This window comes from Mastacembelus armatus, chromosome 20 (genome assembly GCF_900324485.2).
Source record: "Mastacembelus armatus chromosome 20, fMasArm1.2, whole genome shotgun sequence".
Lineage (NCBI taxonomy): Eukaryota > Metazoa > Chordata > Actinopteri > Synbranchiformes > Mastacembelidae > Mastacembelus > Mastacembelus armatus.
This window is the reverse complement of record NC_046652.1, coordinates 5,809,345-5,822,606: the sequence shown is the minus strand read 5'-3', so window position 1 is coordinate 5,822,606 and position 13,262 is coordinate 5,809,345. Positions and strand designations below refer to the sequence as shown.

At 39.0% G+C, this 13,262-nt stretch overlaps 1 protein-coding gene across 1 annotated transcript; it reads left to right on the top strand.

The window, feature by feature from the left end:
- Positions 1-159: 159 nt before the first annotated feature.
- On the top strand, positions 160-12,648 carry LOC113121526 (palmitoyltransferase ZDHHC20-like). Its single transcript, XM_026292103.1, has 13 exons — positions 160-290; positions 1,778-1,804; positions 2,180-2,274; positions 2,402-2,522; positions 2,631-2,700; positions 2,815-2,847; positions 3,167-3,287; positions 4,134-4,266; positions 4,515-4,641; positions 4,998-5,087; positions 5,189-5,301; positions 5,405-5,452; positions 8,770-12,648. The coding sequence occupies exons 1-12, from the start codon at positions 173-175 to the stop codon at positions 5,446-5,448; spliced, it is 1,092 nt and encodes a 363-aa protein (XP_026147888.1). The 5' UTR covers positions 160-172; the 3' UTR covers positions 5,449-5,452; positions 8,770-12,648.
- Positions 12,649-13,262: the final 614 nt, after the last annotated feature.

The following is a 13,262-nucleotide window of genomic DNA, read 5'->3' as shown; positions in this document are numbered from 1 at the left end:
GCAGTTTTCTATTATTACACTGTTTAATATCTCAAACTGATGTTTAATTCTGCTCCACTGAGTTTTGTATATAATTTAGTCTTAATCCTGTCCCTTTTTATCCCGGACCACCTCCTTTGGTTCAGGTGACGTCACACTGAGACACGCCCTTCTCCCCACTAGAGGGAGAAAGATGGCGCCCACACAAGTGCTGAGATGCTGTCAAAGGGGTCTGGCGTGGATACCTGTGATTTTTATCGCCCTAGTTGTGTGCTGGTCGTATTATGCTTATGTGGTGGAGCTGTGTATATGTAAGTAGACGTCCTGCCGCCGTGTGTTAGCTCTTTAAAGCGTTTAGCCGCCCGTGTTGTCCCTGAGCTGGCCAGCAGGAAGCTCAACAATGGTGTTGGCCGGCTCCTCCAAACCCAGATACAGCTCATTATCCGGCAGCTGCCGTCGCTTTTGGCTGTTTTATTTTAAGGAGACATGTGTTTGGGTCCAAGATGAACTTTTATAGTTCAGTTTATATCGCTGCCTGTCTCGTCTCTGGGGTTTTTTGAATGGAGTCAAAACACCAACTAAATAGCATTTGATGGCTGAGCAGATAAGTGACAGCTTTAAATAGGTAACTTATTCATGAAGTTACTGTGGCTTTGTCTTTGTTTGAGTTAAAATGAGAACCCGGCTGCTGTTATTGCCATGTTTTACCTGTTAATGGTGTGTAATTCATGATTTAAGGGTTTCACAAACTTTTTCATGCCAAGGTTGCCTGTTTCCTCATTATAGATGTGTTTGTATCTAAGTGTGATATGCAAATTGCACACACTTAAATAGATCAGTGGACCCACCCATTAGGGAACCCAGTCAGAGGTGATTAGATTAGTGGCTTGCAACCTTAAAGGGATCCATCAGCTTCCGTGTGGGGATGAATAAGAGATTTTGATATTTCTGTCTGTGTCAAAACAAACCTAAATGAAAATCAGGTGATTCTGAAGGTTTATTCTTGATCCTGGAAACTGGGATTGACAAAACGGCTTCACCACAAAGTCCATTTAGTAGCAGTTCTCGAGCTTTTGATCATATCACGCAGTCTTCCTCAGAAGTGGAGTCTGTACAGTTTTCATTGAAGCTTGGATTTAAAACTTTACCCCCTTCTCAGCCATCAGCCCAAGTTTTGAATATTTACTGAAAGTTAAACCCAACAGTTGATAAAAAAGTGTCTTCACAAGGTCGGTGAGAAGTCTCTTAGTGTGCTCGGAAAAATGTAAGCTGCAGAGAACAGCTGTATGACTATATCTAAAGCTTTAGTACTGCAGAAGAATGAGCCTGTGGTGAGAGGGTCTAGTAACATAAGGTTGAGAAGAATATAATTTGTTAAACTTGTCCTCTGGTTTTGGGAAACACATAGGAGATTTTGGTACAGTTTAAATTTACTGTACAGTGGTTAAGGAGAGTCATTGCACAGTTTTATATAAAATGCAGTGGTGAGAGAGGAATTTATCTCCTCTGATAAACTGCAGTGCACTGTGGTACAGAGTCAAGGGTTTTTAAGATGGAGGGAGATATATGCACGTACATATAACAGTAAAAAAGAGGAGACACGGTAGTTGACTGCACAAGCAAGCAAAACAGAAGCAATTTTTGTTCCCATACACAGCCAATTTTGACATTAAGCTTATTAGTCTTTATAAAGCATCCTTTTCATCTTTCCAAAAATCATCATTTTGCTGTTAATGCCTGTGTTTTGGTTTAAATGGTTGGTGGATTGTCTCATATTTTTCTGTTTTGTCTCTTACAGTTACCATCACCAGTATTGGAGAGCAGAGTAAGTGTCCTAGGGAATCAGAAGAAGGTTTATTTTAATGCATTGTAAAACTGATCTATGCCAGTTTGCTATTTATTGAGCTAATCTCTGTTTGGTCATGTGAAATATGCTCTGTAGACTTAGCTGAAACTATCTGGCACAGAAAATGTGCTCTTTTAAAGTGCTGATGTTGGTCTACTTAAAGCAGAGCAGTTCCTCCCCATTCAGCCTTATCTTTCCTCTCTCATTAATTAAAAGGTGTATAGATGTACAGTATTTCCTCTTTTAATCCATGTCATAGCATTTCCTTATGTTGGCGTCTGCTAATCTGCCTTACGTCTGTGCACATAACAGTCTGTGTATGTGTTGGTCCTGACACTTAGTTTTTCCCTGCAGTTGTCTACCTGATCTTCTTCCACCTCTCTTTCATAATGTTTGTATGGTCTTATTGGAAGACCATCTTCACCAAGCCTGCTAACCCTTCCAAAGAGGTACAGTAACCTGATTATCCAAAACAAACACACTGCACGTGTTTGTGTAAGACCCTGTTGCCATAAAGTCAATTTGATGAATGCATTTTTTCAAAAGAAAATCTGTATGCTCCACGTTTCTCTACAGTACTGCCTGCCAAAGGCTGAGAAGGAGCTTTATGAAAAGGAGGAGAGGCCAGATTCCCAGCAAGAGATCCTGTCCCAAGCAGCCAGCAGCCTGCCTCTGTACACCCGCACAGGAGCTGGAGGTATGTCCAGATGTGAATGTGTGAATTTGTGTTTCTTCCTATTTGCACCTGTGGGTCAGAACCAACTGTTCAGTATTAATGATTTGTTGTTGTGTTAACATGATGCAGCAATCCGTTATTGTGACCGCTGTCAAGTTATCAAGCCTGACAGGTGTCATCACTGCTCTGCATGTGACATGTAAGAAAAGCCTATTTATTTAATACAAACATTTGCTTACCTTATCAAAAAAATTCCATCTTTTAAACTGAATTTTTTAATCTTTCTTTTCTATTATCTTTCTATATCTGGCAGGTGTGTGCTAAAAATGGACCACCATTGCCCTTGGTATGTAAGACCTGCTTAACAAGAGATACACAACAATCTCACATTGTATTCTTACATTTTCCATCTCTTTAGCTGCTTCATGCGACTAAGAGTACAAATGGATCATTCTGATAGCCTGCAGTTGCTCAGCTACAAATACTTGTGCATATTGTCTTGAGTTTTTTGTGTAAATGTTAAACAATAAAACAAAACAAAAAAATTTGAATTTGCTTAATGTTACCTTACCAGTGGGGCAAAGCCTTTATGTTTTTAAAGTTTGATAAGATTTGTATTCAGAAGACGTCAGATGTTACATCTTTGTGTTTTTTTGTTTCTGCAGGGTGAACAACTGTGTAGGATTCTCCAACTACAAGTTTTTCATCCTCTTCTTGGCCTACTCGCTGGTGTACTGTTTGTTCATTGCAGCCACTGTGCTGCAGTATTTCATAAAATTCTGGACAGTGAGTAATGATGTAGGGTATTCCTCGCTACGCAGTCTACTCAGCATGGTGTAAATGTGAATTAGTGATACAGAGGATGCAGATTTGCTTGCATGTTGAAGGCTGGAGGAGCATCCTCTGAGCTGGTTGTGCATGGTGCTGAGCTCCCTTGTGCTGAGTTGTGCTGTTTCTCTGTTTTCTCTGTTCTCTCTCACCCTTCACCCTCTGACCCTCCCTGTGTTTCCCCTTCTGTTATTACACACTGGATCATTGTTCTCGGTCTCTTTTCTGTCTCTCTCTCTCTCCGCTATCACAACCATCAGTCACATCACTCATGTGGCCATAAGCACCTCTGTCCTTCTCTTTTCTTTTTCTCATGTAGCTGTTCCACTTTGAATTCCTCTCATCTCTGCTTTTTAGCCCAGTGTATACTCCATTCTGTGCAAGCTTTTTACATTCACTCACTCTCTTTCTTTCATGTTTTTCCCCATTACCCAACTTGGCCATGACCTGTATTTGCCTCCTGATTTCTAAGTGCTCTGCCTCCCCTCCTGCCTGTTCTCTCCTGGTTTTGCTAACCAGTCTTGTTTCTGTTTGTACTAAAGCTTTGCCGGAGGAAATCGGCAGAGAACTGTCCAAAGGTAACCCAGCCATCCTCCAAAGCCTTTAGTGTTGCTGTGCCTCGCCATCGTTACCATGGGTTTTGTTGTGATGTGCATGCATTGACATCACGACTCTTCTGAATTCTCTGTTCCTCTTTCTTTTTTACTTTGTCCCCTCTATTTCTGTCTTTTTATAAATATCCTGTAAATGTGAATTTGTTATTGATTCGTCTCTCGCTCTCCTCTTTTCCAATCTCTTCCCCAGAATGAGCTGCCAGACACTCACGCCAAATTCCATGTGTTGTTTCTTTTTTTTGTGGCGGCCATGTTCTGCATCAGTATTCTGTCCCTTTTCAGCTACCACCTGTGGCTTGTGGGGAAGAACAGGTCCACTATAGGTAACACATTAACCAATGTCTGCTGTTATTTGACCAGTTCAAAAAGTGAACATTTCTCTGCAGCTAATATTAAAACAATGCTACCTTTTTCAATTTTAAAAGCTGAATGTTCACTGTTGTCACACACTCTTCATTCTGTCATTTTTCTTGTCATGTTGAGATTGCAGTTTTTGGTTTGTTTGTTTAGTAATCTCAGTATTTGTATTCTCTGACCATTCTTAACTTACTATGTTGCTTCCTCTCTGCAGAGGCGTTTAGAGCACCAGTCTTTAGGACAGGTTCTGATAAAAACGGATTCTCTTTGGGTTTCCGGAAGAATATCTCTCAGGTCTTTGGAGACCAGAAGAAGTACTGGCTGCTGCCCATCTTCACCAGGTAGGGATTACAAATTTAAAACTGAGGAGATTAGACATAGAGGGACTAGGTGTGCTGTCAGTGGTACAAAATTTTTGCTAAATTTTGGGTTTGTATCACAGGGATTGTTTGGTTTGTGCCTAAACATTATGTGGTTGCGTGTGCATCACAGTATTTGGTAACTTGTTGTAAACCCAAAAAGAAAAACCCTTGTTTTTAACATGTCTGACAGATATTTGTATGCTAAAGTAAGAGTTGAAGTGAATCTCTCCTTTTAACTATTAGCTTATCTTTTCATTGAAAACTAGCCCAGATGTGGTTTTTTGCTCTGTGGGTTGACTGCACCTAATTTTCACTTTCCTTTATGTTTCATACAGCCAGGGAGATGGTCTGACATTTCCCACACGACTGGTTAATGCTGATGCAGAGCAGGCAACAGTGAGCCTGCATTCTGAGCCCAATAAAAGGTGATTAGTCTTAGTATAATGAAAGACATATAATTTAAGACTGGACTCTGACAAGGATTTATGTTTTGGAAGTTGAGTTCATTTAGCTTTTTTATTTTCAGTGCTGCTGACATCTCTGTGAGCCCGCTCAGTGAGTCACAGAATCGCCTCCTCAGCAATGAACAGCATGCCAACAACATCGGAGACCATCTGGTTAATAACACCTTCAAATCAGGTGAGCTCCACTGGGGATAATATTTTGCAGACAGAATTACCATTACCAACTCACTGTTTTGGAGTCTATCACATTTTATACAATTTTATATTTGTTTTTACAGCTGAAAGTGAAACCATTACAATCTCCATGGAGAGTGAGTCCTAACCAGGTAAACCCAAGTGTTAGAGCCATTATCAAGTAATTGGTAATTGTTCATGTTTTATTTTTTGGTTTGCTAAACAGCTCAGTGATTTTATTTAGCAGGCTTAAATCAGGGCCAGTAATTAGTTGATGGTTAAACAGAGAGGTGTATGTGAGGATATAATGTAAAATCAGATCAATAGCAACATTCTAATTAAGTGTGAAACTGTCAAACAATTAAGATGCAGTGGTGATGTTTAAACTGTTTCAGTAGATTAGTCGATTAGCTGTTGTGTTCAAATCAGAAGAGGACTGTTTGTGTGTGTATGTTAGTGTCGCTATAGAAAATGGTAGCTGCTTCCAACAGCCATAAAAATATGCCACAGCCCTCAACAAACACAGTATAAGGATTAAATAGACCAAAAAAAGGAAAGCTATTCCAGTTTACTTGTAAAAAGGAATTTGAGGGTAAGACAGAGTAAAGTAAATGCACAGTTGAAGGAATACTGTTTATCATTGTGGAGGTCTTTAGAGACTTCCTTAATGCACAAAAACTCCCTCTTTTTGAAGATAAAGAAGAGGATTAGTTGCTTTATGAACAGATGTGTGAAATTCTAACATGCTCTTAGCATGTGCTGCTAAAGCAAACACAAGAAATTTAAATGGAAGAGGCCTGCTTAAACTCGTGCAAAGAGCAGATGGAGCTGGAAGCCAAAGTTGCTGCATCAGAAGCCAAGATAAAGTTTTAGGGAAATAACAAAGGTGTACAGGATTGCATGTACAAGCATCAAGACCAGAGCAGGTTTAAAGGACACTTGCACTGTTAAAGATGAAGGTGATGAGAAATTCCAATGGAATTTTCCTGCAAATGTATGCACACAGCAACCAGCTCAGACTACTAATGTTTAACAGAAAGCTTTGCGTCATAGAGCACCTCTAGACCAGTTACAGCATGGACTCATGTCTGGTGCATTTGCAAAATAATGCAGTATCAAAATGAGCATGATATGCTAGTCAGCCAGCAAAATGTATCACAACTCCTACAGGGAGGCGTTCTGACATTTTCAGAAGAACCACTTGGCTACAACTCACTCATAGTGGATTTTGAACAGTGCACTGAGAATAAGAGTGTTAGTTCACAAGATAGGTTCTTCTACCTGCTGCATATCAGAACAAAAGACCCCGGAAACTTGTTTATAGTTTAGAACACAAGTAACCAGATGAAGGTCACAGGGAAACTAGGACGCTTTTCCAATGACACTACTATCACCACAGCCCGTAACAAAGCTTCTGAATGTCAAGATAAAGGCAGAGGATAGGAAAGTGTCAAACAGGTATGCTTTGTACCTGAAAGGATGTTAAAAGACTGTGAACAATGTTGAGTAAACTGAAAGAAAGAAATCAAACATAAGAAATCCAAATCAGTACAAAAGAAGGACCAGGTTTTTTGACCTAGTGGATTTCATTAAGCAAGGGTGAGCAATGACCCATGGGTTGGAGATATTTTGGATGAAAGCTTTGAAGGGGAAGAAAAAGTTAAACATTAAGAAAACTAATTCTTGGAGTAGCAGCTTTGCTACAGGTGTTTCTCACATCGGATGATACGGTGGGGGTCAATAACCACAAGAGAAAAGACATGCTTCCTCCAGACCAGGCGACGCTTTTCAAAATTCATGCATATATTGTTAAAAACATCATCCTATAAAAGAACAGACTATCAAAAACTGAATCAGGTACTGAACTTCCAGTAAGGGGACTAGGGCTTTTGTTGGGCAGGAAATAAAGAAACTTTCCTTTCCATTGTAACAGTGAATATTAAGTCCAACAGAACTGACAAGGTAATCCAGGTCTGTGCCTTTTTAGACCAAAGAAAGCAATCTTCTGTTGGTAATGATGTTATGGGTAAGCTTAATCTATGAGAAAGGATGCCAGAGATCTTATCCACTACAATGGGAACAGAAGGGAAGCCACATGTGCCTTCTGATCATGGTTAAAGGCTTTAATAAGCTGCTTGTACTTGTTAGTTTAGTTTTAGCTGAAGCTATGGAACCATAGAGAACATACTCTATGTATGTATACTTGATCACAATAGTGTAGTAATTGAAAGGTAATTTCGACACATTCTTTTGGTATTTGAGCATTTTAGTAAACTGTTGAAACTAGGACTGCAATACCTTAATACCTTAAAAGTATTTTCTACAGTCACTATACAAAGATTAAAACCAACAATGATTTGCCTCCAGTCACGGTTAGGGCAGCATGAGTCTGAGTAAAATATGAATCGCATGGCACTTTTTTTTTTTTTTTTTAAATGAAACCATAATTTCCTCTGTCAGTTCTTGACCAATGAAATATTCTTCTAAATATTTATTAGATTACATTTCTTTACATTCGGGCAATACTAACATCATGATCTTTATGTTACTTTTATTGTGCATAATTGGGTTGGAAACATTTGTTTAATATTCCCCACCTTTACTGGAAGGCTCTTCTTGAGCCTGACTTATTTTCTCTTTCTGAGACTTTCCTCTCACCATGTCAGTCATGTTGGATTTGTTTTTGAGTCAGTCTTTCTGTGTACAGCTCGCCACATGATGTAACACATTTCTCTTATTGCCTAATGCGGTTAAGCGAGGAAAAGGGAGTGCTGGCTTTGTTGTAGTGTTTGCTAAAGCAAAACCTGATAGTGATCGAGACTGAATAACTGTGATTAATATCTGTCACTCTCCAACTCAGATTGAGTTAGTCTGTGTCATAGACTGTTGTTCAAAACTGATTAAAAGTCACAACAGCGAGACACAATGCTGCACTAGGTAGCCTGAATATTTGTTAAGAATGTTGCACAAAAGCTTGTTGTTGCACAAAAGATCTCACGTATGCACAGTTGAATCTTGCAAACTTCAGACTCTGTAAAAATGTATTGTTTGTTCTAAGCCTTTGGGACAACGGTTTCAATAAATATTCAGGTCATATGTTATGTCGTAATGAAAGAGAAATGTAACTGTGCGCAGCTATATGTTACAACCGGGTTATATGGCACAAATGGATAAGTTAATCCAGGTTGGAGACTGATCAGTGTAGGCAGTCATTTTTGCATATATATGGACATTTTTTGTGAAATACTAGAATAATTTAACAGCCTTAACATTTAAATTTTAATAAATAGAGCCACACTAAGACCAAGTAAAACATGTCAGTCAGACGATTTGAGGACAACTCTGACTTTTATATGTACAGAAGTCAGATTTTCAGTATTGCATTGCACAATTATGTAAATTTTCAGTGCAATCAAGAGTAATTCAGCTAATTACCTTTTGTTTATTTCTTCTTTTTTCTCTACCACAGGAGAAACTCCTCAGTCATCTAATACAATGCCTTAAGCTGCGCAACAATTTATTTTGTCACCATGGCAAGTCTCCCAGTGCAACCCCAAAACCATCAAGCCCCATTCAGAGTAACTATGGAATTGTGTTCCTTTTGCCCATCACGACGCAGTAATGCGTCTATGGAATTGGCATTTTTCACATGCAGTGTCATAAGCAAATCCTGCACCTGCCTTTGCTGGACTTCTGATTTACAAGCTTGTTCTCTCACACCAACACATTCACTTGCTGTTTATCACACATTGAGCTATATATATATTTTTCTTGTATTGCTTAGTTTTTTTCTCACAGCTGCAGCATTTATTGATGATTCAGTTCAATTGAAATTCAAGAATATTGGAGGGAATCACAACTACTTTTGGTGTCTAGTGAGAAAACCTTTTTGTGCCAAAAGCTTTCTGGCTGCACCAGGACTCATTAACTTATTTACTAGGCACAAAGCTGGAATGAAGAGTGGGTGACAAGATGGAGCAGTTTGGGTTTTTTGAACATTTTTCTGTGAATGTACACCACATGTACATGGAGATGGATCAGTTTACCAGTGTGACTCTTTTGTCAGTAATGTTTAACTCATGAAGTTGGAGCATCTTTTGAGAAAGTGGTTTTTGCACTAAAACCTGGACTATATTTCAGAGGAATCTATTGCATGTTTTAGTGGACTGAACCAGCTCAAAGCTGGGAAGATTGCATTTGGGTTTTGGATGGTGTTTTGGATAACAGAGCACAAGATGGCGCATTTGCACTTTGATGTCCATCAAATAACGTTTATCATGCTCAAAAAGCAACCCAGGCATTTAACACATTTTGGATCATGTGATTTATGGTGTATTGTGTGTCTGAGTGATCAGCAGATGAAATGGCAGTGTTTTTAAAGAGCTAACTGAAGTTAAAAGAGTCCTGTGTTATAACGTGACACTTACACTGATCAGCTGTAACACTAAAACCACTGGTGGTTGAAAAGAGTAATATTAATTATCTCTGCAATGGCACCTCTCAAGTTGTGGGCTATATTAGCAACAAATGAACAGTCACATCTGGAAGCAGGAAAAAATAATGGGCAAGTGTAAGGATCTTAGAAACTTTGGCAAGGACTGAATTGTGACCTGCAAAACAGCAGGTCCAGTATGAATTGATTCATATCTACCAGAAGGTCAAGGAAGGATAAAACGGCGAACCAGTGACAGGGTCATTTGTACCCAAGGCTCTGAATGCAAAGAGAAAAAACTAGCCCTTCTGGTCTGATCCCACAGAAGAGCTGAAATTGCTGAAAAAGCTAATTCCGGCAATAACACACAGATGTCCCAGTGCATTGCAGCTTGCTGCATATGGGTATTTGTAGCTGTAATCTGGCCATCATATCCATTTTGAGCCCTGTCCACCACTGAAACTGCATACAAAGGGGACATGAGCATCCAAACTGGACCATGAAACAGTGGAAGAAGGGGGCCTGGCCCAATGAATCATACACATCATGTGGATGGCCAAATGCATGCTTGTCATTTACCTGGAGAAGAGCATGAAATGTGATGGAAAAACAAGTAAGATCCATGGAGACACCTCTTCACAAGTTACAGGACATAAAGGCTGTGCTGATAATGTCAGATATCTGAGCATACTCTCAGAGATCTGGTGGAGGGTCAGAGCTGTTTTGGGAGCATAAAGGACACCTGCACAATATTAGGCTGGTGGTTTTAATACTGTGGCTGATCAGTTTAAATGGACGGTTTTGACTTGGGAGAAGCAAAACACAGTGCAATGTGCAGCATCCTGCATTACCAGTTCTTTTAGTAAGGTAATTATGCTATGTGATGATCAGTGATTCTTAGCCCAGTGTCTATAGCCTGTTTTTTCTACAACTCAGCGCTTCAGTGTTAACTGAGACATCAACACTCATTGCCAAATAAGGGCTGACCGGTCAGGAGCTCTGATCGTTGAACCTGAAGTGTTTACAACATCCTAGCTTTATCTTTGCCTCACTGGCCAATGTCATCGTAACCAAATTCTATTTACCAGTTGTTGTGGCATGATGTTTTATACGAGGTTTGTCTGTCCCACTTGCTATAGTGAGTCATCATGTCCTTGCAATACCAGTTTTGGCCAGCAAGTGGCAGCAAGGCTCCTGTTATCTGCCCTCATTCAGTGGCGAGTTTTCTGTACTTGATAAACGTCCTGCTCAGGGCTCAATTCACTTTCATCTAATTTGCTGGTGCCGCTTTCTTCAGAATAAAATATTTTCATAGTATGTGATTAATATGCATTATTTTCCTTTAATGACTTCAGATTTAATTTGAAATGAAAGTGAAGTGAACCCAAGCGATTTAAAAATAGATGTCCGCTCACTTTGTCTACTAGGTATGTAATTTGGAATCAGTTCAGCTTGGTATGAACTTGAACTGCTTAAAGAGCCTCAGTTTGTGGAAAAGTTAATAGGGCATTGTCTGTCCTGTCAGCTTTCAACATTTGGGATGTGACTCAGAGGGTGTCTGCCTAAATCAGTAAAGGAGGAATTAACAATGTACCAGAGGGATGATAGTGTTGCATTACACATGCATGAATCAGGCAAACGATGTTTTGTCTGGACTTCAAAATAACAGTTTTCAGGAAAGAGAACCATCATTTTCTGAAAAACCTTTGCCATTTATGTGCAACTTGCATCATTTTCCTGACTGTTGCTGGACAAGCTTCCTACTCACTAGATTCCACCAGTGATGTACAGATTTACAGCTGCTTCTGTCGGGTCAAGTGAGTTGGTGGTGTTGTATGGTGTGTTTTTTGGTAATCGTCACAGTTGTGCTGAATGCTGTGAGGGTACTTCATCAAATGATGCAGCATTAACAACAGTCTGCTCTTTGGAGTTTATGTTTACATTTTATTCCTCCAATCACGTTTGACTGTTTTAGCCCCAAATGTGTTTATAATTACTCTTTGCAAAAAGATGACTGGACGGTTTTTGTTCCTGTTTGGATTATTCTTCTAGTGGATAAGGATCCGTTTCACACTTTGGTCAGACTCAAAGTAGTTGATGAAATTACTTTCTAGAGATCATAATTCAAGCTGTGGTTTTGTTATGATCATGTATTGATGTTTTCTAAATTTTTAACAGGAAAAAAAAAAATCAGTATCATCTGTAATGAGCATGGTTCGTTCATTGATTCTAAAATACAGAACCTGTCATCTTGTTTTACAAATTGCCTTCATCTCTCTGGTTGTTTGACCTTGAGACTAAAGTGTGTGTGAGTGTATTTTGTAATGCTTAATTGAGTGTTCTTTTGTAGTGTCGTCTTGGGGGAAATGCTTCTGTGCTGCCATGAGATTTTTATGTCTGTGTACATACATAACTGTCTGATAAATGCTCGAAAGCATGGCTCCTAACTTCTGTAAAACGTGTTTTATCATGGATTACAACATCTAAACAGACATGGGGTTTTAACTATAGCTAAGCGCATCATGTTTGGAATTAGCTTTACTCTGTTCTGTCTCAACTTTACAAATGAAGCCATAAAAACCCCTGTTAAAACAGAAGGAGGATCCGATCATTTCAGTCTAATTTCAGTTGTTCTGTTTTTTATTGAATGAAGAAATATTTTACATCTGTATTGTCTGTATTGTACACAGTGCAGGTGAAGCCTATCATAACTTGCTTATTGCTACTTTTGGTTTCTTTTTGTTACAACGTGCTATTTTAAAATCTGTGTATATATATATATTGATAATGTAAGAAAAAGACTACATATATATTTTTCTTGTCTGATTGATTTTACTGTTTTACTATTTTGTGAATGAAATACATGCCTCTAAACAGTTAACATGAAAATAACAATAAATGTTTTTTAAACCTCCAGTCTCTTAATTATTTTTGCTGTCATGCTGTCTTCAGTTCTTTGTTATGGAGGTAGTTTATTAAGCTTCACACAGCTCCCTCTGGAGATACCAAAGGCATCATGCAATTGTTAACACAGTAATACTCCCTAAGACCCCTGGGCCACTGGCTTGATGTATGAGCTTAATGAATGGCCTCTTTAATTGTTTAAGATTACTAATCAAAAGGGAAGTATTGTGCATAATTTTTAGTAGTTAAGTTAGTTAGTTAATAGTTTTTGTCAGTGTGGTTTTAATCTTGAATTTTGTAAATGGGTTAAAGATAACAGGAACTGTAGAAGAGCATTTAGTTTCTCAGGGGAATAAGAAGAGGACAGTTTACACAGTGTTCACAGTCCATTTTTGCTGCCAGGTATCAGAATCCGCATGTGCAAAATTCCTGTAGTGAAACTTGATGCTAGTTACACAACAAGACATGACAACTAAATGGGTAGCTGTGTTTACCCTTGTACAGCCAGATAAAGACAGTAAATCTGCTTTGGGTACGACCCACATGGTCTAAACCGGCATGTTGCTTCATGCCCACCATGTCTGAAGAGAGTCAACAGCCTGTAGATTCATGAGCCCGTATGAACC

Excerpts from the sequence above, each read along its gene's own strand:
- LOC113121526 (XM_026292103.1), top strand. The coding sequence starts at position 173 with ATGGCGCCCACACAAGTGCTGAGATGCTGTCAAAGGGGTCTGGCGTGG. Across the intron at positions 2,275-2,401 it reads CTGCTAACCCTTCCAAAGAG|TACTGCCTGCCAAAGGCTGA; the intron begins GTACAGTAACCT and ends GTTTCTCTACAG. Across the intron at positions 4,642-4,997 it reads CTGCTGCCCATCTTCACCAG|CCAGGGAGATGGTCTGACAT; the intron begins GTAGGGATTACA and ends TGTTTCATACAG.